The sequence below is a fragment of the Chiloscyllium plagiosum genome, chromosome 2, assembly GCF_004010195.1.
Source record: "Chiloscyllium plagiosum isolate BGI_BamShark_2017 chromosome 2, ASM401019v2, whole genome shotgun sequence".
In the NCBI taxonomy this organism is placed as follows: Eukaryota; Metazoa; Chordata; class Chondrichthyes; order Orectolobiformes; family Hemiscylliidae; genus Chiloscyllium; species Chiloscyllium plagiosum.
The window spans coordinates 145274288-145300881 of record NC_057711.1 but is presented as its reverse complement, the minus strand read 5'-3'; the positions used below and the strand labels follow the sequence as shown (position 1 = coordinate 145300881).

General features: G+C 41.0%; 1 protein-coding gene across 1 annotated transcript in view; it reads left to right on the top strand.

Annotated features, from left to right (window-relative positions):
• The window catches only part of LOC122558317 (paladin-like), a 127453-nt gene that overhangs the window by 45773 nt on the left and 55086 nt on the right, over positions 1–26594 (top strand). Inside the window, exons 11-17 of the mRNA XM_043706751.1 lie at positions 330–425; positions 1356–1490; positions 7462–7578; positions 8575–8754; positions 12198–12395; positions 22071–22211; positions 24814–24885. Of these exons, the coding sequence (XP_043562686.1) occupies positions 330–425; positions 1356–1490; positions 7462–7578; positions 8575–8754; positions 12198–12395; positions 22071–22211; positions 24814–24885 (939 nt within the window). The remainder of the gene's footprint in view (positions 1–329; positions 426–1355; positions 1491–7461; positions 7579–8574; positions 8755–12197; positions 12396–22070; positions 22212–24813; positions 24886–26594) is intronic.

Below are 26594 nucleotides of genomic sequence, written 5' to 3'. Positions count from 1 at the left end.
TCCTCGGGTGCTGCCTGAACTGCTGTGCTCTTCCAGCACCACTAATCCAGAATCCTAAAGTTCAGTCCCAACCAGTTCTATACTTATAATATTAATAAAATGAAAAGTACTTATAATGCTTTGTACAGTAAAGCAGGTTTATTATTTGTAACATTCTTAGCCTTATATTTACTGGAGATATATATAGATAGTAATAAATTTAAACATTTGTATTCAAATCAGGCAGATAGTCTCAGGAATAAATTGTGGAATTGCTTCAAACCATTTAATACTTTTGTGTAATTATGACAAGCTTGATTTTTGGTAAAAATGATCTTGTATTATTTTAGGAAATCAGTTTGCGAGAAAACCTGATCAGCAAAGCATTCCAGATGATTCAGAGATATTTTTACCTCATTGCTTTTAACAGCTATCTCCATGAACAGGTCAGAAGCATTAATATTTATGTACAGCTCAGTATGGATGGAAACATAGTGTGGGTTATATTGATGGAAAATTGAAGGTACAAAGCAATTCACAAACTGACGGAGATATTGTTCTCCTCTGTGATCGAACCAACATTGAGTGGGGTCAGAGTGGAGCATCACAGAATATTTATTGAAGAACCAATTTTCAAAGTATTCACTTTAAATAGTTAGTTAATTATATGCATTGTACATTCGAAGATTTTGGTGTCTGCCTGTAACTCCCTGTGGGCAACACTAACTTGCATTTATGCCATCTGTAAGAACCACAGCGTGCTCCAAAGTATTTTACAACCAATGAAGTATTTTGAAACACATGCTACATTTTGAAATGTAGCAAATGTTAAAATGTAGGAGTCATGACAGCCAACTTCAAGAAACTGTCAGATCCCAGCTACAATGATAAGAGAATGCATTAACATGACTGGCCAGTCATTGCTGTATACATTCCGTTGGACTTCCTATTTCCCTGGTCTGCCTGCCATCCTTAATTGAATGTGTCTCCCAGAGGTGACTCCTTGATTAGGCACCTCTGTGAAAATTACAACCAAAATCCCATCACAACCATTTAGGGATTTCTGACCCTCAGTTTGGACTGATATTGAGAATGGGATTCGACTTGACAAATTCACTCCAAGATGATCTCAACCAAAGCACTGTACCTCCAACTATACAGAACGCCACTGAAGCTTCATCTTCTTTGGAAGGCTCAAGTATCTGGATTTGGATTTGAACCCATAGTTTTCAGTGGAAATAACAGTGCTACCATTCAGTATTGTCAACACCTTGAAACATAAGGATATTAGGGCATTTTAAAGTTATTAAACACTTTATTACAATTTTAGCATCTGAAGATGGTTTTATGTGAGCTATTTTTAAATCTGTTTCCAGTATCCATTAGCTTTCTCAGTCATGTTCAGTACTTGGATGCGGAGGAAACCCTTCTTCTACAGGCTACTGAGTGCTATGTCTAGACTTGAGATGAAGACTCCAGCTAATCCCATCAGTGGCCGCCATTGTGTTCTAGTAAGTCACTTGCATTCGTTGAGAACTTGTTTCATGTCAATTGAATTTCAGTGAGAGGGAGACATTCTGTTCTTACATGCTACACATATGGCCAATTTGCTCAGTTGGCTGGATGGCTGGTTTGTGATGCCAACAACGGGGGTTCAATCTCCGCATCAACTGAGGTCCACAAGAAAGTTCCTACCTTCTCAACCTTGCCCCTCTCTGAGGCATGGTGACCATCAGGTTAAACCACCACCAGTTGTTTCTCTCTCTCTCTCTCTGTCTAGTGAGAGTGTGGGACTATAGTGACTTATTTTTTAAATCTGGGTTATGAGGATACTTAGCGTTTTTAGTATTTGTGTACAAATGTGATGCCAACAGCAGGGTTCCATATGTACCTGTTTAGTGAGAAGGTTACTATGGAAGCTGATTATAAAACACAGGAAATGATTTGCCAAAACTCACCGATAACTGCAGCACTTAGACTACAATGACTTCTGGTAAAAGTACTTCAGCTATAAACTTGGTGTGAAAATGATTACCTCGAACAGTTTACCAAATCTGAAAAATGATGCAGAAATTTCCCCACGGATAAAAGTAGACATGATGGACATTGAGTTGGGAAATGTTATTCTGATCAATTTGATGAAGCTCGATCAGCACAAATGCAACCAACATCCGGTGGAAATAGTTAATGAACTGCAACAGAAGGCACAATGGACAGTTATCATGGAAGGATGGTTTGACATGAAACAAGAGGGTGCCATGGTGGCTCGGTGGTTAGCACAGCACCAGGGTCCCAAGTTTGATTCCAGCCTCGGGTGACTGTGTGGAGTTTGCACATTCTCCCCGTGTCTGCGTGGGTTTCCTCCAGGTGCTCTGGTTTCCTCCCACAGTCCAAAGATGTGCAAGTCGGGTGAATTGGCCAGGCTAAATTGCCCGTAGTGTTAGGTGCACTAGTCAGAGGGGAAATGGGTCTGGGTGGGTTACACTTTGGAGGGTTGGTGTGGACTGGTTGGGCCAAAGGGCCTGTTTCCACACTGTAGGGAATCTAATCTAAAAGAGATGCCAGTTACTTCTGGCCATATAGAGATGAAATAGTTAACTCAAGAGATGTACTGGAAGCTAACCACCATGCCATATTGTCACATGAACCAGAGACACGTGGGCATAGAGCAAACAAGATACTGGCACAGGATACTCTGTATCGGTCAGACGTCAACAAAGACATTAAAAAATCAATGTGGATGTGCAATGCATGCCAGAGTCACCAATCACAGCCACACAAGGGACGTCTTCATCTTCATGAGATTTTATTAGTCCATTGATCTAAAAGTAAAAGATTTATTCACCAATATGTGGCACCAATCTTTTCCTAGTCACAAACTATATTTCCAAATTTCCAATTGTCAGAGTGTTGAAAGACACATCAAGTGCATTCACAGTAGATACAATGAATGCAATGCTCAGACTATGTGGTACACCTGAAGGGTTCATACCTGGCAATGGACTGCAATATACTAGGCAGACATTTGGAGACATGTATACCGTAAGAGGAATAAAACATGAGACAGCCTGACCACATTGTTTCAGTTCCAACAGTCTTGTTGAGTGAATAGTTCATACTGTCAAAATTATCGTGAAGTTCAGGGTGACAAAACAGGATGATCGTGTTGTTGTGCTATGCTTAAGAGTTGCACTTCCAATAGAAATCAAGTTAAGATGACTCTGCAAAGCCATCATCTGTCCAAGTTCTCTGATATACAGGACAAACTTCTTTAAAAAAAGGGATAATTAAAATGGTACATGGCTGACATGCAGACGCAGAATTATGTAATCTATATATACAAAGTTTGTGAGAAGATTTGTAGCTCGGGTGCTCGTCGCTGTGGTTCTGTTCGCCGAGCTGGGAATTTGTGTTGCAGACGTTTCGTCCCCTGTCTAGGTGACATCCTCAGTGCTTGGGAGCCTCTTGTGTAGCGCTTCTGTGATCTTTCCTCCGGCATTTATAGTGGTTTGTACCTGCCGCTTCCGGTTGTCAGTTCCAGCTGTCAGTCGCAGTGGCCTGTATATTGGGTCCAGGTTGATGTGCTTATTGATTGAATCTGTGGATGAGTGCCATGCCTCTAGGAATTCCCTGGCTGTTCTGTTTGGCTTGTCCTATAATAGTAGTGTTGTCCCAGTCAAATTCATGTTGCTTGTCATCTGCGTGTGTGGCTACTAAGGATAGCTGGTCATGTCGTTTCGTGGCTAGTTGGTGTTCATGGATGCGGATCGTTAGCTGTCTTCCTGTTTGTCCTATGTAGTGTTTTGTACAGTCCTTGCATGGGATTTTGTAAACTACATTGGTTTTGCTCATGCTGGGTATCGGGTCCTTCGTTCTGGTAAGTTATTGTCTGAGAGTGGCTGTTGGTTTGTGTGCTGTTATGAGTCCTAGTGGTTGCAGTAGTCTGGCTGTCAGTTGGGAAATGCTCTTGATATATGGTAGTGTGGCTAGTCCTTTGGGTTGTGGTATGTCCTTGTTCCGTTGTCTTTCCCTTAGGCTCCACCCTCCTAAGGGAAAGACAACAGAATGAGGACATGCCAGGGAGGCAGAATCTGTGCATTCCGTGGCATCCACGGGGCAAATGTGACATTCCATGGGGCGTTCACAATGTCTTTGGTGGTGGCTGCATGTTTGTTGGCGGTGTTCTGGTGAGTGATATCAGTGGTACAGAAGTGGCTAAGGTGGAAGCAACTACAGGAGCAGAAATGATGTGCTGGGTAGTCTTTGCAGCGGTTGTGGAGGCAGTGGACTTTGCGGTGGTTTCGGTGATGGTTGTAGTGGTGGCGATTGAGGTGGTAGTTGTTTTGGCGATGATTTTGGAGGTGGTATAGTCGATGTAGCTGTGGTCTGTGGGGCGATCGGGGCAATATTGATGTCATGTTTTATCATGGTGGTGGTGGCTGTAATGGCTGCGTGGCTAATGGCGTCCAAGCGGTTTTGGAAGCTGGGAGAAGGTTCTGGGATGTTTGAGGAATCCCGAGTTTGGAGGCAAGTACATGAAAGTTTGGTGTATTTACGTTCCTTGATGTCCAATAAGCTGGAGAAAAAGTGTTTGTTGAGTGTGTGGATTCTTCTCAGGGTGTAGAACAGCAGAGGTCCGTTGCAGGTCTGGGAGAATGTGGTCCTGAGCTGGAGTAGGGCTGACTGCAGGGAAAGTAAGTGGTGACACATGGCTGCAAGCGTGGAGCGGAGGATCCGAAGGAAGAACCATTTCTGGAGGCTTTGGATTTGCTGTAGGTACTGATTGTCCTGGTCAGGTCCGAATTTTGACAGTCTGAATGTAGTCTGGAGTCCATGTGGGATCAGTCGGTTCCTTAGTCAGGTGCTGAGGAAGGAGATATGGCTGTGGTAATGGGGGAGTCAAAATGTGTGGTGCTGGAAAAGCACACCCAGTCAGGCAGCATCCGAGGAGCAGGAGAGTCAACATTTCAAGCATAAACTCTTCATCAGGAATGTGGGGAGAGACCAAGGGGGCTGGGAGATAAATGGGAAGGGGCTGGAGCTGGGAGGAAGAGACAAAACACACTTGGTTAATACAGTTATGGAAGGCCACCATGACAGCAACCAACTTTCTAACAATGCACAAGAGACTGACACACACTAAAGTTGAAAGCAACCAAGTATGACGTCTCGTCTCAATGGTTATACCATCACGAGATCCAGAAGGATCATCAAATCACCTATTCCTGATAGAGTCAAACTGTGTGGAAACAGACGCTTCGGTCCACGCAGACCCTGTTTCCAAATTAAACTATACCCACTTGCCTGCATTTGGCCCATATCCCACCAAACCTTTTCCTATTCATAAACTTATCCAAATGTCTTTTAAATGTTGCAACTGTACTTGTATTCACCACTTCCTCTGAAAGTTCATTCCACACACAAACCATTCTCTGTGTAAAAAGGTTTCCCCTCATGCCCTATTTAAAATTTTTCCTCCCAGATAGCTTTGAACTCCCCCACCCTAGGGTAAAGACCCTTGTTATTCACCTTAACTACAGCCCTCGTGATTTTATAAACCTCTATAAGGTCACCCCTAAACCTCCTATGCTCCAGTGAAAAATGTTCCAACCGTTGCAATTTATTTTTATAACTCTTCATTCCCAGCAACATCCTGGTAAATCTTTTCTGAACCCTCTCCGGTGAAACAATATCCTTTCTGTGGCAGGGCGACCAGAATTGTGTACAATATCTCTTAGTGTCTATAACTCATAAATCTTACAATCCTTGTTTCAGTGTGAATAGTTTTGAACCACATAATGAATACTTATTTCCACACTTTGTGCATGTAATTTTTATCTTGGAAGAAAGGGATGTTGTGTCGTTGTTTTCAGATCTGTGTTACTTTACAAATTAAGTATGCTAATGAGCTAAGGACCAGCATGCCATCCCATGACCAGGAGCCATGAAGATTACAAGCAGCAGTGCATTGGACCAAAGATGTCCACACAAATTGCTCTGCAACTGCAAGTTATCAGTTTTTTCACTTGTTGAGATTTTCAAGTAAATTGAATCAATGCTACTTACTGATCTAGCAGTAATCCCATACTAAGGTATAAGAACAAATATGACATAAGTGATGGTATGAATATAAGGGTGGAAATTTATCTCAACATCAAATTGGATTCCAAGGTTGTTGAACAGACTCATTTACATAAAAATTTAAGCATAAAATTATCAACAAGTGTAGGCCATTTGAACTCTCCATCTTGCTGTGCCATTGAATAAGAATGTCACTGATTGATTGTGTCCTTAATTCCATTTTCCTGTCCACATTGCATAACCTTTCACTCCTTTGTAGATCAATCGCAGACTATTGCATAGAAAAGGGATGGAGTAGGTAGCTTATAGATTGTTTTCAACCTTTGTGTCATATCTGACCTGAATGTCCAACCCATATTCTTTTCATCACCAAATCTGCCTACTTCCAGTTGTTTTAATATCATTAATCCCTGTTCAAGCTTTAATCCTCTGCTCCTATATGCTCAGCTCAATCATGCTTTTGTTACCTACACAGGTACACTGAAATTGCACTCGCTCAATATTCTCCTGGTTGACTTCCCATTTTTTCATTCCTCTTAAATATAAGCTTATTCTTCATCCATCACCAACTACATTGGTTCCTGATCCAGCAACATCTCAAACTTAAAATTGTCATCCTTTTGTTCAAATCATACCATAGTCTCACTCCTGTTTATGTCTGTAACCTTCTACAACTTTCCAAGATCTCTGTTTCCTTCAATTCTGGACCCTTGTGCATCTTTGTTCCAATTGTCACTTCACGGGCAGTGGTCCTTCAATGTTGAGGCACCAACATCTGAAATTCCCTATCTAACTTCTACCCATATCAAAGTTTCTCTTCCTATTAAGATGCTTCTGACGATCTATCTCTTTGCTAAGCATTTGGTCATTTGCTTTTATCGCCTTTTGTGGTTTGGTGCTGAACTTTATCTGATAATACTCTTGTGAAGTGTGTGAGCTCTTCTACTACATTACAGGAACTAAATAAATGCAAGTTGTTGTATATGCACTGGAAATGCTCTGCAGAATAGAACCTGGAAGCAATATTCAGAAGAATCCAACCAGTGTTGCATGATACACGCCAGATTTCACATCAATCTCCAAACTTTTGACCATCATTTTTTAGATGGTAACACATAAATACTTAAAAGATCTCTGAGAAAGATCTCCTGACAAATTGTGAGAAAACAATTGCCTTTTAGTCAGTCTGAATAATTTCAATACTTGAAAAGTCTCAAACTCTTCAGTCTATGTTTTAACAGTTTCTGTTCACTGCATGTTAATTATACAGGAATGAAAGCAGGTTAAGGAATAGACTCACACAATATTAACAATACGATCACCGACCATCTTGTTCCCTGTCATTTGAAAGCCTCATATAACTTTACAGCCTCAGATTAACTCTCTGCTTGTGACCTGCAGTTTGCGGATGAATCCCTGGATCTTGATGAAATGAGTAGTCTGAGAGAGATGAAGGTGGCAAACTACAGAAAAGTTTCAAAAATGCCTGTATGTGGAATGGCACAACCAAATCCAGAGGTCAGCAATCCCATTTGTTACATCACGTACTTCTCTGTATTCAGTAGAACAGCCTCAATTATATTAATATGCAACTCTATCTAATAGCTTCTCTAAATAGCAGTTTAGGATCCTGTTTAAGTTGTGTATTCAGTTGGGCGGTATCTTCACATTCTGTCAACTATTCCATCCAATATTGTTTAGAGGTATACATAAAATAATGTGTACAATTACTGACTGATTCTTAGATACTTTGCATTCTAAGACTGACTCCTTTGAATACTAAATAAAAACCGAAAGAACTGCGGATGCTGTAAATCAGAAACAAAAACAGAAGTTTCAGGAAGGATCACGGGACCCAATATGTTAACTCTGATTTCTCTTCACAGATGCTGCTGGACCTGCTGAGTTTTTCCAGCAACATCTGTTTTTCTTCCTGTAAATACTAGGTTTTTAGCTCCTGTATAATTTGGTAGACAGCTCAGCTATATAGTGGGAATGACTGAAGGCTACCAGTGGCTGTTGCTTATTTACTAGTTGAAAACTCTTCTCAATACTGTTTAGTAGTTCCATATAATGGTGGATGCCTCTCTATGTACCACAAGCACCAGTCTGTAGTTCTTTGTGTACATCACAGAATAATCCTTCTAAATGCCGATGAGTATGGCCCTCTGTATGACAATGGACACTTCCTCTGTACGTCAGTATTTACTTCCCTCTGCATACAGTATTGGACCATTGTTCATTTACATATCAGTGGGTAATGTCCTCCTTTTAAACCCTAGTAAGCAGGTCTTTGAATTTTGGTCAGCTGACTGATGGGTAACTTCTTATAAACTGATTGGTAAATCCTCCATGTACTGGTGGGCATTTATTTCTGGGAGATCGCAGACATAATTGTGTGACAAATGCAATTCTGTAAATGTCGAATTAACTTGAAAAGCTGAGGCACTTGTGCTAAGTTAAACCAGAGTACTGGGCACCCAAGACCTAAAAGTAAAATAATTTTGATTGCAGGGACTGCAGCATATTCTCTCCTACCTAACAGACGATTGCAGGAAGTTTAGCCGAGTTTTATGTTTGAACCTGCGAGAGGAAGCAGTGTTGGAAGGTGATGGAAAAATGTATTCACTCAGGGAGGTCAACAGCCTCCAACAGGAGATCATCATTCCTGTGACAACAGCAGAGCAACTGGAGGTGAATACCCTGAGTTTCTAGTTACTGAACAAATGGTACTTTTTAAAATTGATGTGACTAAAAGCACTTTGGACCAATCTAGCTTGCATTGACTATAAACTTGGTAGTTAAATGACAAATGGCTCTTGTCTTTAAGTAAATGTTGTTTATTGCATGATTGTAATCAGATACAAGTTACAGACATTGTTTTCTTAGCACACACTCACATTACATTTGCATAGAGGTTGCCAACAGTTATGTTTCTCTTTACATTCTTAGTGCACACGCGTTGACTTTATCACTTACCTATAGACTGCCAGCCCCTGTGCAGTTCACATCATTTTCTTAGTTTATGGGGTCTTTAAAGTTCAGTTATAGGTTGCTAGCTTCTGTGGCTTGCTTTGCTTTTTTCTACAGAAAAAGAGACAGGCAGCTGGTGGTGGTGGGGATCAGTGAACAGTTAATCGTCAGTTAGATAGTGGGGAGGACACGGCACATAAATATCACAACTACAGCAAATGACAGCAGGTAATGTGGCAAAAGTACTCCATGTGTTTCAAGCAAATGGTCACATGTCAAAATCAAGTATGAGCGATCCTTATTGGGGTGAAGTGGGAAAATAGTCAGTAAGGGGGAACAGTTACAGTCAGCCAAGAGGCTTTATTACTCTGTCACAAGGTTGGCCACGATCAGATACATTGTCAAAGGAGAGTCACAGGTGAGGTGCCAGAAGTCTGGAGGTTGGCTAACATGGTGCCACTGTTTAAGAAAAGTGGTAAGGACAAGCCAGGGAACTATAGACTGGTGAGATTGACGTATGTGGTGGGCGAGTTGTTAGAGGGAATCCTGAGGGACAGGATGTACATATATTTGGAAAGGCAAGGACTGATTAGTCAACATGGCTTTATGCATGGGAAATCATGTCTAACAAAATTGATTGTGTTTTCTTGAAAAAGTAACCGAGGATTGATGAGGGCAGAGTGGTAATTGTGATCTATATGGACTTCAGTAAGGCGTTCGACAAGGTTCCCCATAGGAGACTGGTTAGCAAGGTTAGATCTCATGGAATACAGGGAGAACTAGCCATTTGGATACAGAACTGGCTCAAAGGTAGAAGACAGAGGGTGGTGGTGGAGGGTTGTTTTTCAGACTGGAGGCCTGTGTCCAGTGGAGTGCTACAAGGATCGGTGCTGGGTCCACTACTTTTCAACATTTATATAAATGATTTGGATGTGAGCATAAGAGGTATAGTTAGTAAGTTTGCAGATGACACTAAAATTGGAGGTGTAGTGGACAGTGAAGAAGGTTACCTCAGATTACAATGGGATCTTGATCAGATGGGCCAATGGGCTGAGAAGTGGCAGATGGAGTTTAATTTAGATAAATGTGAGGTGCTGCATTTTGGGAAAGCAAATCTTAGCAGGACTTATACACTTAATGGTAATTTCCTATGGAGTGTTGCTGAACAAAGAGACCTTGGAGCAGGTTCAAGGCTCCTTGAAAGTGGAGTCGCAGGTAGATAGGATAGTGAAGAAGGCATTTGGTATGCCTTCCTTTATTGGTCAGAGTATTGAGTACAGGAATTGGAAGGTCATGTTGCCGATGCACTTGACATTGGTTAGGCCACTGTTGGAATATTGTGTGCAATTCTGGTCTCCTTCCTATCAGAAAGATGTTGTGAAACTTGAAAGGTTTCAGAAAAGATTTACAAGGATGTTGCCAGGGTTGGAGGATTTGAGCTATAGGGAGAGGTTAAATAGGCTAGGGCTGTTTTTCCTGAAGTGTCGGAAGCTGAGGGGTGACCTTATTAGGTGAATTGGCCATGCTAAATTGCCCGTAGTGTTAGGTGAAGAGGTAAATGTAGGGGAATGGGTCTGGGTGGATTGCGCTTTGGCGAGTCGATGTGGACTTGTTGGGCCGAAGGGCCTGTTTCCACACTGTAAGTAATCTAATCTAAGTAATCTAATCTAATCTTATAGAGGTTTACAAAATCATGAGGGGCATGGATAGGATAAATAGACAAAGTCTTTTCCCTGAGGTGGGGAGTCCAGAACTAGAGGGCATAGGTTTAGGGTTAGAGGGGAAAGATATGAAAAAGACTTAAGGGGCAATATTTTCACGCAGAGAGTGGTACGTGTATGGAATGAGCTGCCAAAGGAAGTGGTGGAGGCTGGTACAATTATAGCATTTAAAAAGCATCTGGATGGGTATATGAATAGGAAGGGTTTGGAGGGATATGGGATGGGTGCTGGCAGGTGGAACTAGATTGGGTTGAGATATCTGGTCAGCATGGACGAGTTGGATCAAAGGGTCTGTTTCCGTGTTGTGCATCTCTATGACTCTGAGACACCGGAAATCAATATCTTTCCAAAACAAGGAATTAGGCCACAGTTAGTCATACAGGTCAAGTGCTAGGAGTCCAAGAATGGCAGGTTGGGCAGTCAAGTTGCTGTTGAGGCATCAGTTACAGTGATTGAGCCAAGGTCACAGGGCAATGTCCTACAAAATCAGTCTGGGGGACAGAGTAGGCCAAAGTCAGTCCTTTGGTGGGGTTGATCAATAAAGATTAGAGGGCTTAAGAGGGGGCATTCAATGAAGTCCCAAGCAAAGTGGGCAGCTCAAGTTTTGGAATGGGCTTCATTGTACTGGGTCTCTGAGGGAAAGGAAACAGTCCTCCGGGCAACTGGATATGCGAGGGTGGGATGATGTAATGAATAGGATTGGACTGTGAGTTCTGGAAAGGGGCAGAAGTTCAGACAGGCCATTGTAGCTATGGCCTCTACAAGGGAAGGATGAAGGCCCAACATGGGCATGGGAATTTCCAAAGTTAAGGGCTCTGGGGTAAAGTGAGCTCATCAATAGTTATGCAAAGGGCCTCAACAGAAAAGAAGGAGGCTAAAAGTTCAATTAGGACACATTGACTGCAAAACAGGAAGGGACATGAAAGAGGGGTGGTATTTGTGTTTTACAGGTGGAGTCTGCAAATCACTTACATTGAAGCAATGTTGGAACCTTACCCTATTGGATGGAATGTAAACATATATTAAGTGCACAAAATGACTGGCACCTGCATGCAAAGTGCATGGAATGTTATTTTTCATCCAAAATGCCACAATCATTCTTGCAGGTGTAGAACATTTAATAATGTGGGGACAAAATTTATTTCCTGTCCTCATGGTAGATTTGTAGCTTCTGTTTGGGCTAAGCCAGCACTATGGATTGACTAACGAATTGTAGAAACTGTTAATATTTCATTTCTATTGAAATCAAAATGGACATCACACTTCACTGAAGGTTTTAGGCCCCAGCAGCAAGTTAATGTATCTGTTCATTTTGTCACATGGGAATCAAAGGAGAACTCTGTTGTCTATGGTAGCCATGAGGAGCTGCAAATGAGGAGCTTTCCTCTAACTCGTGGTAGCTGAAGCTCAATTTTAAGTTTGTTTCTCTTTATCGTGATCCAGGAAGTGGAGACTGCCACCAAAGTGGATGTGTTGAGCTCTCAGAATGCTGTAGAGACATGGCATGAAGAAACAAAGCAGCTGAAGCAGTTTGCATCGTGTAACACTCTGCAGGAGGTTTACACTCAGATAGCCACGCAGTTTCCCCAATTGCATTACAAACGCATTCCAATTACAGACTGCGCGGCTCCCAGAGAAGAGGTACACTTATGTGATTTATTCATATATGTTGGTTTCCATTCTATTTGTGATTTTTAACCCTTGTTGTCCCAAACATGGTATGGAAGAAAGGACTTATCAATATATAGTCTATTTCACAACCTTGCGATGTCTCAAAGTACTTCACAATCATTTAAGCACTATTGAAGTGCAGGCCCTATTGTAATGCAGATGGAAACATGACCAGACAATTTATATTTAATGCTGTTGGTTGAGGACTATTGTACAAGACACTGGGGAGAACTTCCATACTCTTTGACAGTGTAATATGAACTTTTACATCCACCAGACAGGGTAGATGGAATCTTGGGTCAACATCTGGTCCAAAAGATAACACCTTTGATAAAGCCAAACTAGTCTTAGTCTGAATAATGCAGTCAAATCAGTGGACCATTAGACCATTAGAATTAGGAACAGGAGCAAGCCAATCCATCCATTTTCATGCCCTTTCCCCATAACCCTTGATTTTCCTCTTGATCAAGAATCCATCTACCTCAGCCTTAAAACACACACAAAGACTCTGCCCCGACAGCTCTCTGTGGCAAGTAGTTCCAAAGACACTCAGCCCTCTGAGAGAAAAAATTCCTCTGCAACACAATCTTAAATTGGCACCCCTTAATTCTGAGACTATGCCCTTTGATCCTAGACTCTCCCATGAGTCATACAATCATACAGCATGGAAACAGATCTTTCGGTCCAACCAGTCCAAGCCGACCATATTTCCAAATTAAACTGGTCCCACCCGCCAGTGCTTGGACAGCATCCCTCCAAACCTTTCCTATACATGAACTTATCCAAATGCAACTGTAGCTGCATCTACCACTTTCACTGGCAGTTTATTCCATTCACGAACCACTCTATAAAAATGTTGCCCCTTGTGTTCTTTTTAAGTCTTTCTCCTTTCATCTTAAAAATATACCCTCTAGTTTTGAACTCCCCCACCTTGTCATTCACCTTACCTAGTTACAGTGATAAACTGGAAAAGATGGGAGTTGTTCTTGCTGGAGTAGAAAAGGCCAAGAGAAAATGTTATAAACCACAGAAGGTTTTATTTTATTCATTCATGGATGTGGGTGTGACTGGCTGGACCAGCATTTATTGCCCATCCCTAATTGCCCAGAGGGCAGTTAAGAGTCAACAATTTTGCAGTGGGTCCGGAGTCGCAAGGAGGCCAGACCAGGTAAGGACAGCAGATTTTCTTCCCTAAAGGATATTGATGAACCAGATTTAGTGAATTAAGGTTTTCCCTCTGACAATCAGCAATGGTTTCGTGGTCATAATACTGTTTTTGCCCAGATTATTATTGAAGTCAAATTCCACCATCAGCCATGCCAGGATTCAAATCAGGTCACCAGAAAATGAGCTGGGACTCTGGATTAACAATCTAGTCATAATACCATTAGGCCATCACCTACCCAGTTTAGGTAGAATCACCATAAGGAAACTGGATTCAGTGGTTGAAGGGTTGATAATGAAGGGACACAGTTTAAATAGTATTTGGCAACAGAATCAGAGGCAAATTAGGTATTTTATTTTACACCATGGTCAGGATTTGAAATACCAGAGAAGTTGGTCGGTTCAGTTTCAGCAGAAGGATTTAAAAAGGAATGGGATAACTATCTAACAGAGAAACAAGTTTTCGGGATATGAGGAAGGAGCAGAGAAATGGGACTAACTGCACTGCAGTTTGAAAGAGCTAACTTGGAGAACTGCCAACCATATCAACATAAGTTAGAAAAAAATGATATTGGAATTCAATGAGATTAAACCTTTACAAATCTCCAGAGTGTGATTCTTTTCACCCAACTGTATTAAAATAAATAGGTTGGAAAATTATTGAAGCATTATTCAGAATCTTCCAAAACTCTTTCAATACAGCATCTAGGATTTGAAAATTTCCAATTATGTGATGTATTTTAGAAAGAGTAAGAGGGATAAGGATCATACGCTGGTTAGGTCCATGATAGTTGTAGTAAAATCATGAGACTATTTTATTAGGGGCCGAATAATTGAACAGTTGGGTAAATGTGAACTGACCAAAATTCTTTTTTATTCACTTGTGGGACATGGGCATCCCTGGCTGGCCAGCATTTATTGCATGTCTTTGGTTGCCTTTGAACTGAATTGCTTGCTAGGCCATTTCAGAGAGCAATTGAGAGTCAACCACATTGCTGTTGGTCTGGAATCACAAGTAGGCCAGACCAGGTGAGGATGGCAGATTTCCTTTCCTGAAGAAAATGCATGAACCAAATGAGTTTTTCCTAATAATCAACAATAGTTTCATGGTTCATCAGTAGATTTTTATTGAGTTCAAATTCCACCATCTGCCGTGGTAGGATTTGAACCTGGGTCTCCAGAACATTAACCGAGTTTCTGGATTAATAGTCTACCAATAATCCCATTGGGATATCACCTCCCCATCATGCATAAGCAAATCTAATTGAGGATTCTGAAGTGTTGATAATATGGTATATACAGAAGCAATTCAATAAAGTTTCACAGATGAAATTGTTTTTCAAAATGAGAGCACATAGTTTTGCTGGCATCTGAATGTCTAGAATTGATTAAGAAAGGAGATAGAGAGAAGGGTGATGAGTACAGGGGTCGCAGCTTTTCACCAAATGTTTGCTGAGATGATAAGCTAAGAGGTAAATAGTGCAGATGGGGAAAATGCGAGGTAATGCTAGTAGATGAGGAGATTGTGCAAACTGCAACAGATGGAGTTCGATATGCAGAGGTGCAAGATCATCTACTTTAGATCTATAAAAACTAGTATTTTCTGAATGGTGAGAAGCTAAGATGGTGAGAGAGATTCGATGGGACAAGCACAGAAATTACTAAAGTTGTGCAGTTCAAGTGCAGAACAAAGTTGAATAGAACCTTGATCAATGTTACAAGAGAGCTTGAGAGCCCAGTCTGGAAATTTTAGATCTCGGGTAAAGCCCCAGTTAAAGAATTGGGTTGAGATCTGGGCCCAGCAGCTCAGGTAGGATATTCTGGCTTCAGAGGGAATACAATGCAGACTAATAATGAGGATAAAAGGATTAAAAGTATGAGAATATTTTGCTCAGAGTACAGTAACATTACCTGGAAGAGAATAAATTAAGAGGTGATCTAATTACAGTGTTGTGAATGAACAAAAGATCATTGGGTAGACAGATAAAAGGAATTATTTCCTCTTCTGGAGTTGTCCAAGACTAAGGGAAATCCGTTTAAAGTTGGAGCTGGTGTTCACTGCCAGGTGATATTAGCAAGCATTTCACCAGTTAAAGGGTAGTGGGACCCTGGAATTCATCTGGCCGAGTGCTGTTGAGACAGGGTCAATTGAAAAGTTCAACATTAACATTGGTGAATTGATTCTTAGATAAGGTTATTAAGGTTTGCAGAATAAAAATAGACAGATGGAGTTAAGATATGGCTTAGCCATGATCTAACTGAATGCCAGAACAGTCTCATGAGTTGAATGGTTTACTCCTCGAACCATAGAAATGTTACAGCACAGAAAGAGGCCATTCAGCCCAAAATGTCCGATCTTTCTGAATAACTATTTGTTCACTCTAATCTCATTTACCATCACCTTGCAGGTTCCAACGCTTCAGATGCAGGTCCAGTTTACTTTTAGATGAGCTGCCCATTTCCACCAAACTGGGAATCAAATTCCAGGCATCCAACTGGGTGAAATCTTTTTATATCGTGGTCACTCTAATCCTTTAACCAATCACCATAAATCTGTGCTCCCAGTAAATGGGAAGCAGGTCTTTCCTGTCCACTCCATCCAGCTCCCTCAATGTTTTGTACACCTCAATTAAGTTACTGCTCAGCCTTCTTTGGTTCTAAGGAAAACTAACCTATCCTCATACCTGTAACTCGAAAGACCAGGCAGAAATCTTGTAAATCCTCTCTACACCTTCGCTGGACCAATTATGCCCTTCCTTTAATGTAATGAACAGAACTTCTTTAAAAGTCTCCGCTATAGTTTAACCAGTGTCTTACATTGTTCTAGCATTACATTCTTCCTCTTGTATTCAATATGTTGCCCAATGAACGAAAGTATGGCAAAATGCTGCCTTTGTCACCTTACTGACCTGTGGATGTGCACTCCAAGGTTTCTCATTTCCTTTACTTCTCTTAATGCCCTCCTGTTTCTTGTGTTTCTCCTTGCTTTGAGTGCCCTCAGCATACACACAGCCTTCCACTTCTTCAGTCTGAATCACACCATTTCCCACCCACTCAACCAAACCTCTGATATCGTATTACAGTTGACAACTAGCCTCTTCATTATCAATTACTCGGCCAATTATTATGTAGTCTGAAACTTTTCCAATCATGCCTCTCAAATTTTATTCTAACAGCAAGAGAGCCAAAATGTAATCTTTTGGAATAGCATGGAATGTTGCTTTCATAGACTCATAGTCATAGAGTACAGAAACAGACCATTCAGTCCCACCAGTCCTTGCTGACCACAGTCACAAATTAAACTATTCCGTTCATAAAAGCAAACATCAACCATTATCCTTTGTTTCCTATCACTGAACCAGTTTTCCCTGTATCACATGGATTTTAATTTTTCGTTTCCTATTCCTATGATTCTAAGTTAAAACAAAAAGCTGCCTACCTGACAATCAAGCTACTAGATTTCAGCTCATCAATCATGCAGCTGCAAAAATGTGCAGCATAATGTGTGCAAAAAAACATGCAAGGAATGGAGTTCAGAAAATGGGAGGGGCTTGACCCACTGAGTAATTTGAGATTTTTTTTCCTAAATGACTGAGGAAGCAGCGGTTCTGCTCTGAGCAGAAATCAAATTCGAGTTTATTCCAACTGTTCAATAACTTGTTAAGCCAAATGTAAATTTTCAATGTGAATGTCCTCCACTACTGACCACACTGTAATCTGCACAGCGATTTTGCATGTGGTTCCAGAACACTAAGTACAACAGCAATTTATTCAGGGCCCTAATGTAGCTGATTTTCTGAAACCACATATCACACAACTAATGCATGATCAAATATTGTAGCTTACAGATACACAAAAATTCTGCTTTTACAAATTTATTTTCCTTACATTTTTTCCTGGTACTTCAGAAAGGTTGCTGTTGCTAAATTGCCTGTTTAAATCATTCTTTTCCCAGCTATTTATATAACCAATTTCTCTCCATCTCATTTGGCTTTAATGTATTTTATTATTTTCACGCTCCTTTCAAAATTTTATTTCTTTTTCTCATTATTTACATAATGATAGAAAGGAAAAACAAATTCTGTTATTTTGCTTCGTACATCCGATGTTCTTACTGAAGCTTTCGTTGCTGTAAAACTTCCTCAGAAAAGCATTTTCCATATTTGTGTCCAAAGATCATAATCCATGGCTCACTGAATCATTGCCAATGTCATGAATTATCTCCGAACATCTCCAATGAATCCACCTCCAACCTCCATGGAAAACATACTTCAAATACTATTAGCTCAGAAACTTTGTCATGCTCTCAATTGTACACAATATAAAAATTAATCAATATCAATGTTGAATTTTTCAATTGACCCGGTCTCAACAACAGTTGGTCAGATGAATTCCAGACTACCGCTGTCCTTTATCTAATGAAATGCTTCCTAACATCACCCACTGGTGAACACAAGCTCCAATTTTAAGGTTATCAAGTCCCCTTGTCTTGGACTCCCCCAGAAGAGGAAATTGTTTCTCTTATCTGTCTACGCAATGATCTTTCAATCATTCAAAACACCATAAATAGATCACTTAAGGACAGAATATTAGAGTCACAGAGTCATTAGAGATGTACAGCATGGAAACAGACCCTTCAGTCCAACCCGTCCATGCCAACCAGATATCCCAACCCAATCTAGTCCCACCTGCCAGCACCCGGCCCATATCCCTCCAAACCCTTTCTATTCATATATCCATCCAGATGCCGTTTAAATGTTACAATTATATTAGCCTCCACCACTTCCTCTGGCAGCTCATTCCATACACATACCACCCTCTGGTGAAAAAGTTGCCCCTTAGGTCCTTTTTATGTCTTTCGCCTCTCACCCTAAACCTATGCCCTCTAGTTCTGGACTTCCCCATCCCAGGGAAAAGACCTTGTCTATTTATCCTATCCATGCCCCTCATGATTTTATAAAGTTCCATAAGGTCACCCCTCAGTCTCCAATGTTCCAGGAAAATAGCCCCAGCCTATTCAGCCTCTCCCTATAGCTCAAATCCTCCAACCCTGGCAACATCCTTGTAAATCTTTTCTGAAGCCTTTCAAGTTTCACAACATCTTTCCAATAGGAAGGAGACCAGAATTGCATGCAATATTCCAAAAGTGGCCTAACCAGTGTCTTGTACAACCGCAACATGACCTCCCAACTCCTGTACTCAATACTCTGACTAATAAAGAAAAGCATACAGAACACCTTCACTATCCTATCTACCTGTGACTACTTTCAAGGAGCTATGAACCTGCACTCCAAGGTCTCTTTGTTCAGCAACACTCCCTAGGACCTTACCATTAAGTGTATAAGTCCCGCTAAGATTTGCTTTCCCAAAATGCAGCACCTCACATTTATCTAAATTAAACTCCACCTGCCACTTCTCAGCCCATTGACCCATCTGATCAAGATCCTGTTGTAATCTGAGGTAACCTTCGCTGTCTACTACACCTCCAATATTGGTGTCATCTACAACCTTACTAAGTATACCTCTTATGCTCACATCCAAATCATTTATTTAAATGGACAGAAACTGCAAAACGCTGCAACACCAAGGGACCATGGGGTACTTGTTCATAAAACACAGAAAGTTGTGCAAATTGCAGCAGGTACTCAGGAATGCTAATGGAACATGAGCTCCTAATTTGAAGAGGTTGGAGTGTAAGAGTATTGAAGCCTTATTGAAACTGTACAAGATGCTCTGAAGTGCTGTGTTAAAAATCACACAACACTAGATTATAGTTCAACAAGTTTATTTAGAAGCACTAGCTTTCGGAGTGCTGTTCCTTTGTCAATTGGCTATTGAGGCAGGATCATAAGACACAAAATTTATAGCACAAGATCACGGTGTCATTCAACTGATACGAAATATTTAACAAACCTAGATTGCTCATAAGTATTCCATTTTTTAGAGTTGAGATGTCACTTTTTAAAAATAAAATCCTAAGTTCTCTTGGGAATATGACTTGAAAGCATTTCTGGCATTAACATATTAATGAATCAAACCCTGCAACCCATTCTAGAAGATGAAAGACTTAGTAGCAATCTAGGTTTATTCAATATATCATTTCAGTTGCTTGATACTATGATCTTGTGCTATAAATTCTGTGTCCTATGATCCTGCCCCACTAGCTATCTGACGAAGGAGCAGCACTCTGAAAGTCAATTCTGAATAAACCTGTTGGACTATAACCTGGTGTTGTGTGATTTTTAACTTTGTCCACCCCAGTCCAACACTGGCACCTCTTCATCATGAAGTACTGTGAGCAGCTTTCGTCCCCTCATTTAAGAAAAGGTATCATTTCATTGCAGGCAGTTCAGTGAAGGTTCAGCGTCTCAGCATTTACCCTATCAAGCCCCTTAAGAATCCTATATATTTCAATGACATCACCTGTCATTCTTCTAAACATTGAGTAGAGCCCCAATCCATTTAGCCATTGCTCATGAGCAAAGTTCTCTAACCACTGATCCCTCCATCCAGACGTCATCCTAATTAACCTTCTCTGAAATAACATACGTGCTTGCGGTAATTTACCAATATTTGTTGGACTTTGGGGCAGTTCCAATAGATTGGAAAACCATAAATGTGACACCACTGTTTTAAACAAGAGGTAGACAAAAGGTGAGTAACTATAGGACTGCTAGTTTAACTCCTGAAGTGGGGAAAATTCTTGAATCTATCATTTAAGGAAGAAAAGGCAAGACATCTGGATAGAAATTGTCCCATCAGGCAGACACAGCTGAAAGGAAGAACATGTTTAACTAATTTACTTAATGGGGCTGCATGGTGGCTCAGTGGTTAGCACTGCTGCCTCACAGTGCCAGGGACCCGGGTTCGATTCCCAACTGTGTGTGGAGTTTGCACATTCTTCCAGTGTCTGCGTAGGTTTCCTCCGAGTGCTCTGGTTTCCTCCCACAGTCCAAAAATGTGCAGGTCAGGTGAATTGGCCGTGCTAAATTTCCCATAGTGTTAGATCCATTAGTCAGGGGTAAATATAGGGTAGGTGAATGTGTCTGGGTGGGATACTCTTTGGAGGGTTGGTGTGGACTTGTTGGGCCAAAGGGCCTGTTTCCATACTGTAGGGAATCTAATCTAATTTACTGGAATTCCTTGAACATTATGAGCATTGTGGATAAGGAGGAATTGGTGGTAGTAGTGTATTTGGATTTCCAGAAGGCATTCGACAAGATACTGCACAAAAGGCTGCTGTATAAGATAAAGGTGCACAGCATCATGGATAATATATTAGAATGGGTAGAAGATTGGTTAATTAACAGAGAGCAAACAGTAGGGATAAATAGGTGTTTTTTCAGTTGGCGATCAGTGGCTACTGGTGTGGCTCAGGGATCAATGTTGAGATCGTAATTGTTTACAATTTACATAGATGATTTGGAGTTAGGGACCAAGTGTAGTATGTCAAAGTTCACAGATGACACTAAGATGAGTGGTAGAACAAACTGTGCAGAGTGCACAGAAAGTCTGCAGAGCGACATAGATAGGTTAAGTGAGTGGGCGAAGATCTGGAAGATGGAGTACAATGTTGGTAAATGTGAGGTCATCCATTTTGGAAATAACAGCAAAATGGACTGTTGTTTAAATGGTGAAAAATTGCAGCATGCTGCTGTGCAGAGGGACCTGGGTGTCCTTGTGCATTGGTCTGCAGCTGCTACTGGTAATTAAGAAAGTAAATGGAATACTGTTCTTCATTGCTCGAGGGATATAATTTATAACCAGGGAGGTTATGTTGTAGCCTTAGGGTTCTGGTGAGGCCACATCTGGATTACTGTGTACAGCTTTGGTCTCCTTACTTGAAAAGGATGTACAGGCAGTGGATGGGGTGCAGAGAAGGTTCACAAGGTTGATTCTGGAGTTGAAAGGGGTGGTTTATGAGGAGAGATTGAGTAGACTGAGACTCATTGGAAATTAAAAGAATGGGTTGTATTCTTAGAGAATCATATAAAATAATGAATGGATAAAGTTAAAAATCACACAAAAATGTCCACCCCAGTCCAACACCGGCTCCTCCACATCGGGAATAAATAAGATAGAAGCAGGGACGTTGTTTCCACTGGCAGGTGAGACTAGAACTAACAGGCATAGCCTCAAAACAAGGGGAAGCAGATTTAGGACTGAGCTGAGGAGAAATTTCTTCTCCTGAAGGATTGTGAATCTGTGGAATTCCATGTCCAATGAAGCAGCTGAGACTACCTCTTGATAGCTTTAAAAACAAAGATAGATAGATTTTTGAACAGTAAGGGAATTAAGGGTTATGGTGAGCAGGTGGGTGAGTGGAGCTGAGTCCATGATAAGATCAGCCATGATCTTATTGAATGGCGGAGCAGGCCCAAGGGGCCAGATGGCCTACTCCTGCTCCTGTTTCTCATGTTCCAATGTAAAATATAATTTATTTGACTAGCACATTGATAATTTTCTTTCTTTTACTTACAGGATTTTGATGCCTTCCTTAGGGTTGTGAAATCACATTTAACAACTCACCAAAACTGTGCTATTATACTAAACTGTCACAATGGGAAAAGAAGAACTACTGTTGGGATGGTCATCTGCCTGCTTCTAACCTGGCACATTAACGTGAGTCAGACTTTCCTACATTGCATTTTTACATTTGTCTGTTTAACGTCGTTTTTGTGGATTATTACTTAGAATTGCAAAGAACTACCAGAGTGATACAAAAGCTAATTTTGTCAACCTCCAGCTGACGTGTTTTTATTTAGAATTTTCTATAGTTTAATTATAAAGATCAATACAGAAATAGTGTATTTAAATAAGAAAAGCAAGAAAAGTAAACCAAACAATATCTCTTACTCTGAGTTGTTCTATCATTGAAAGGCAGAAAATCAGGAACAAAGTTGTTGTTAAGATTGTTTTGTGCTGGGAGACTCCATAAGTATCCTCATCCCTAATAATGGAGGAATCCAGAACATCACCCCAAAAGACAAGGCTAATGCATTTGTATCTACCTTGAGCCAGAAATGCCATGTCCATGTACAGCAAGGCCTGGACTACATATAGTGGCAGGTATTATTTGTGTCACTAGGAGGAAGTGAGGACTGCAGATGCGGGAGGTCAGAGTCAAGAGTGTGGTGCTGGAAAAGCACAGCAGGCCAGGCAGCATCTGAGGAGCAGATGAATCGACGTCTCGGGCATAAGCCTTCATCAGGAAGCACTTATCTGGGTCACCAATGTTCTCGGCAACAACCAGCAAAAGAGAATTTCCCAATTTTTCCTTAACATTTAATGGAATTAACATCATAAACCTCAGTCATCAACATCTTGGAGGTTACAAACGATGAGAAACTGAAAGGGGTGAACCATATAAATACTGTGGCTACAAGAAGCAATCATAGGGTGGTTATTTTGTGGCAATTAACTCACCTCCTGACTCCCTAAAGCCTGGACACTGTCTTCAGTGCACAACTCAGGAGTTTGATGAAAGACTGTTCACTTAAGAAAGAAGTTCCTGTAATTTCCCCCATTACGTTTCTAATAGATTAGTGACTCAGAAGTGGCTTTCAGAGACTTCTTCATATTAGTCCTTTGCCAACACATTAGAAACAGCCTTTCAATATCTTATGGTCTCTATTTAATACCAGTATTTCATCGAATTCTTTAAATAATTAATATTTTCATGTGGATTGTATTTGAAAACTGTGGCCTACATTTTTAATAACGGTGAAGAAACTTTTCATCATTTTGAAAATACTTCCAGATTTCCAAAACAGGAAGACTTGCCTCAAACACAACATGTACTATTTTCTCAGGGTTGATAGCATTCAGAAATTGAGCTGGCTTTTAAAGTTGTACATGTACGGTTTATGGAGGCACGTAAAATACTGTCACCTGAGGCCAATCTGATTTTCTATGGTAGGATGTCCAAAACAACACTTCTGTGCACTTTAGATTAGGTGGTAGATGGTTTAAATCCACTGGAATTCCTTGGAGAAATCACAGAATTCCCACAGTGCAGAGAGAGGTCATTAGGCCCATCAAGTCTGCACTGACCCTCCAAACAGCCAGCCAGACCTAGCCTCCACCCTATCCTCAAATTTACCATGGCCAATCCACCTAGCCTTCACATCCTTGGGTTGTGGGTGGTAACTGGAGCACCTAACAGAAACCCATCAGCCGCAGGGAGAATGTGCAAACTCCACACAGGCAGTCACCTGAGGCTCCATGGTGCTGTGAGGCAGCAGTGCTAACCACTGAGCCACCATGTCATCCTGAAGTGTGATACAGTTTAGGAGAAGTGAGATCCCATTTTGGTTATCATCTTGGAGCACCTTTGGTTATGGTCTTTGTACCCTTTGCCATGGATGGTCAGGTGACCTTAGGAGAGGTAAGCTTCTCTTTGGGAGAGGAAAGGAGCCCTTTGAGGGTTTTTAAAAGGTACAACTTCATTTAAAGTGCAAAAACTTTACTGGAACTGTCAACAGAGCTGGAGAAAGGAGCTGTGAACAGAACTATCAATTAAGCTGTCAACAGGAACTGTCAAGGCATTCAAAACAGCTTCTTAAATTTTTGTTTTAAAAACAATTTCACTCTGTTGGAAAAAACACCTATTTTTCTCTATTCATGTAAGGTAGAATTATTGTGACATGACAGATTTCACAAACCTTCATTATCACTGTGGTTTATTTATCAACTCCAAGACATTATAGACCCTTCAAAGTGGGACAATAAATTCCAATGTTTGTTTTATAAAGGATTAAAAGGAGTTAAATGTAGTGAATAGTTTTTTTTATTTATGAGACATTTTCTGAAATAGTGAATTATTCAATAAAAGTGTAAGAACATTATTTTATTTCATTTTAGCATGGGTCCTGAGGTCTACCCACGGTAGATACTGGGTATCTGGTAGGTGGAATGACATTGTATGATGTATAGGATGTTTGAGTTGATACTAAATTGGTATAGGGCCTACAATGGGGCGTGATGGAGGGTGGAGCTGCATAGTACTTCAGTGGTAACTTAACACTTGCCTCCACATCCCAGGAACAAAAATCCAAAGATTCCATGCACTTTCTCCTAGTTCACATTTACGGTGCTGGGAATTGTTTCAACGCCTTGAGCTAGGAAGGTAAATACAGACCTTTATGTGTGTGATATCTTCATCGTACCATGCAATTTTTGTTTAATCTGAATTAACCTCAAGTTATATTACTTCTGTCCTTAGGGATTTCCAGAACCTTTTGTGGAGGATATGGTAAGCATACCTGATGCCAAGTATACAAAGGGTGAATTTGAGGTAAGAAGCTAGAGTATTCTTGAATGTGATTGTTCATAAAATTGGCAATTGAAAGGATAGACAGAGAGGTATAATGTGATTTAATCAGTTTACAGAAATGTGCTTTCTGATGTGCCACGGAGTAGCAGTATATCGAAGACAACGACAAAGAAGCTAAGAATATGGCAGAGAATCTGAGTTAGTTGTACAGGAATGGGAAGAGAAGCTAATACAGAATATTCTTTAGCTAAGAATAGACCCAGGAGGAAACACTCCCTGTGTGTGATCCCAAAGCCAGCAGCGGTAAAAACCAAGGAGCATGGGTATGCATCCAGGCAACAGACTCACAGTTTCTGGATCTCTAGATCGAGAGGCAGCTGGGATCGAATACCCAAAGTCTTCCAATAACACCAGCCACAGTGCGGCCTTCCTCCATGCTACATTGGAGGCATCAAATTCTTCCAGGAAGCCAAGTTGGTAACCCCCCTGTTCCCATTACTGTTAAAGAAGAGGCTCCCTTCCACATTGCAGATCCATGTCTTTACATATTTACAGTTCAGTGTGTGAATGTGGCAGCTGCAAGGCATTGTTTCTCAGAGCGAGCTATACAATTTGTTTATGAAATGGAAAACTCTGGGGCTCTTTTAAATTCATTTATCTGACATGACAAGGAGGCAATTAATGTGCACAAGTTAATGGTCATGATTGTTTGAGTCCATAATTTGAAATGCACATTCTTGGACAATAAAAGCTCTGCTGCGTGCAAATTGAAGCCAGAGGGCTGACAATACTGAATCACTGTGTTATTTACAATTTGTGGTGAATTATTGCAATGCCTTTAGAAAAGCTTCAAATTCCAAAAGTTTCATTCCACTCCTGAAGAGAGAACAGTAACTTAACCTGCACCTTTGCATGCAGCATCAGTCATTTTATGAAGATATTGTATGGTTGATATTTGATCTATCATGGCAATGTTCGAACTTTGTTTCATTGTATGTGACTTGTTGCCTCTGCCTGGGATTTCCCACATCCTTCATATTCCCCTCAGTGTTCCTGTCCTGGAAACATTGCAACCTCTCTCATTTCCACTGATCTCCTTCACACATCTATCAATGTCCCCACTTACCCCAAGAGACCATTGACTTCGGAGGTTCCCATGTCCTTGTTGACCTTACACTCTCCCTTCATAGAGGCCAGAGTTCCTGTAACATATTTGAACCCTAGTCCACCCCATTCACTGAGATCCAGCCCAACTACATCCAATTGTCTGCTCTTCACTGTCACCACTTCCTCATTGACCCAATACAATGAAGCCTATCCCTGAGTTGACATTACTTACCATTCCAAGGACTTCATGGACCATTCCCTGATAAAACTCCTGACCATTATTGGCCACATCTCCTGGACTGATGTTTCCTTTGCATCCCCCATGACCCACCTGTCATCCCCAGACTGGTTGCACTAGACTTGCAGGGCAGACCATGGCCCATTCCTGGTCTGCAAGGATATGGATCCCTGGACTCTGGTAGGACCAAGTGCTTGACTGACCATGAATTCCTGATGAAGGGCTTTTGCCCGAAAAGTCAATTCTCCTGCTCCTCGGATGCTGCCTGACCTGCTGTGCTTTTCCAGCACCATACTCTCAACTGTGATCTCCAGCACCTGAAGTCCTCACTGTCTCCTACCTGAGCATGAACAACCTCCTGGTAATGAATTAGACAAGTGTCTTG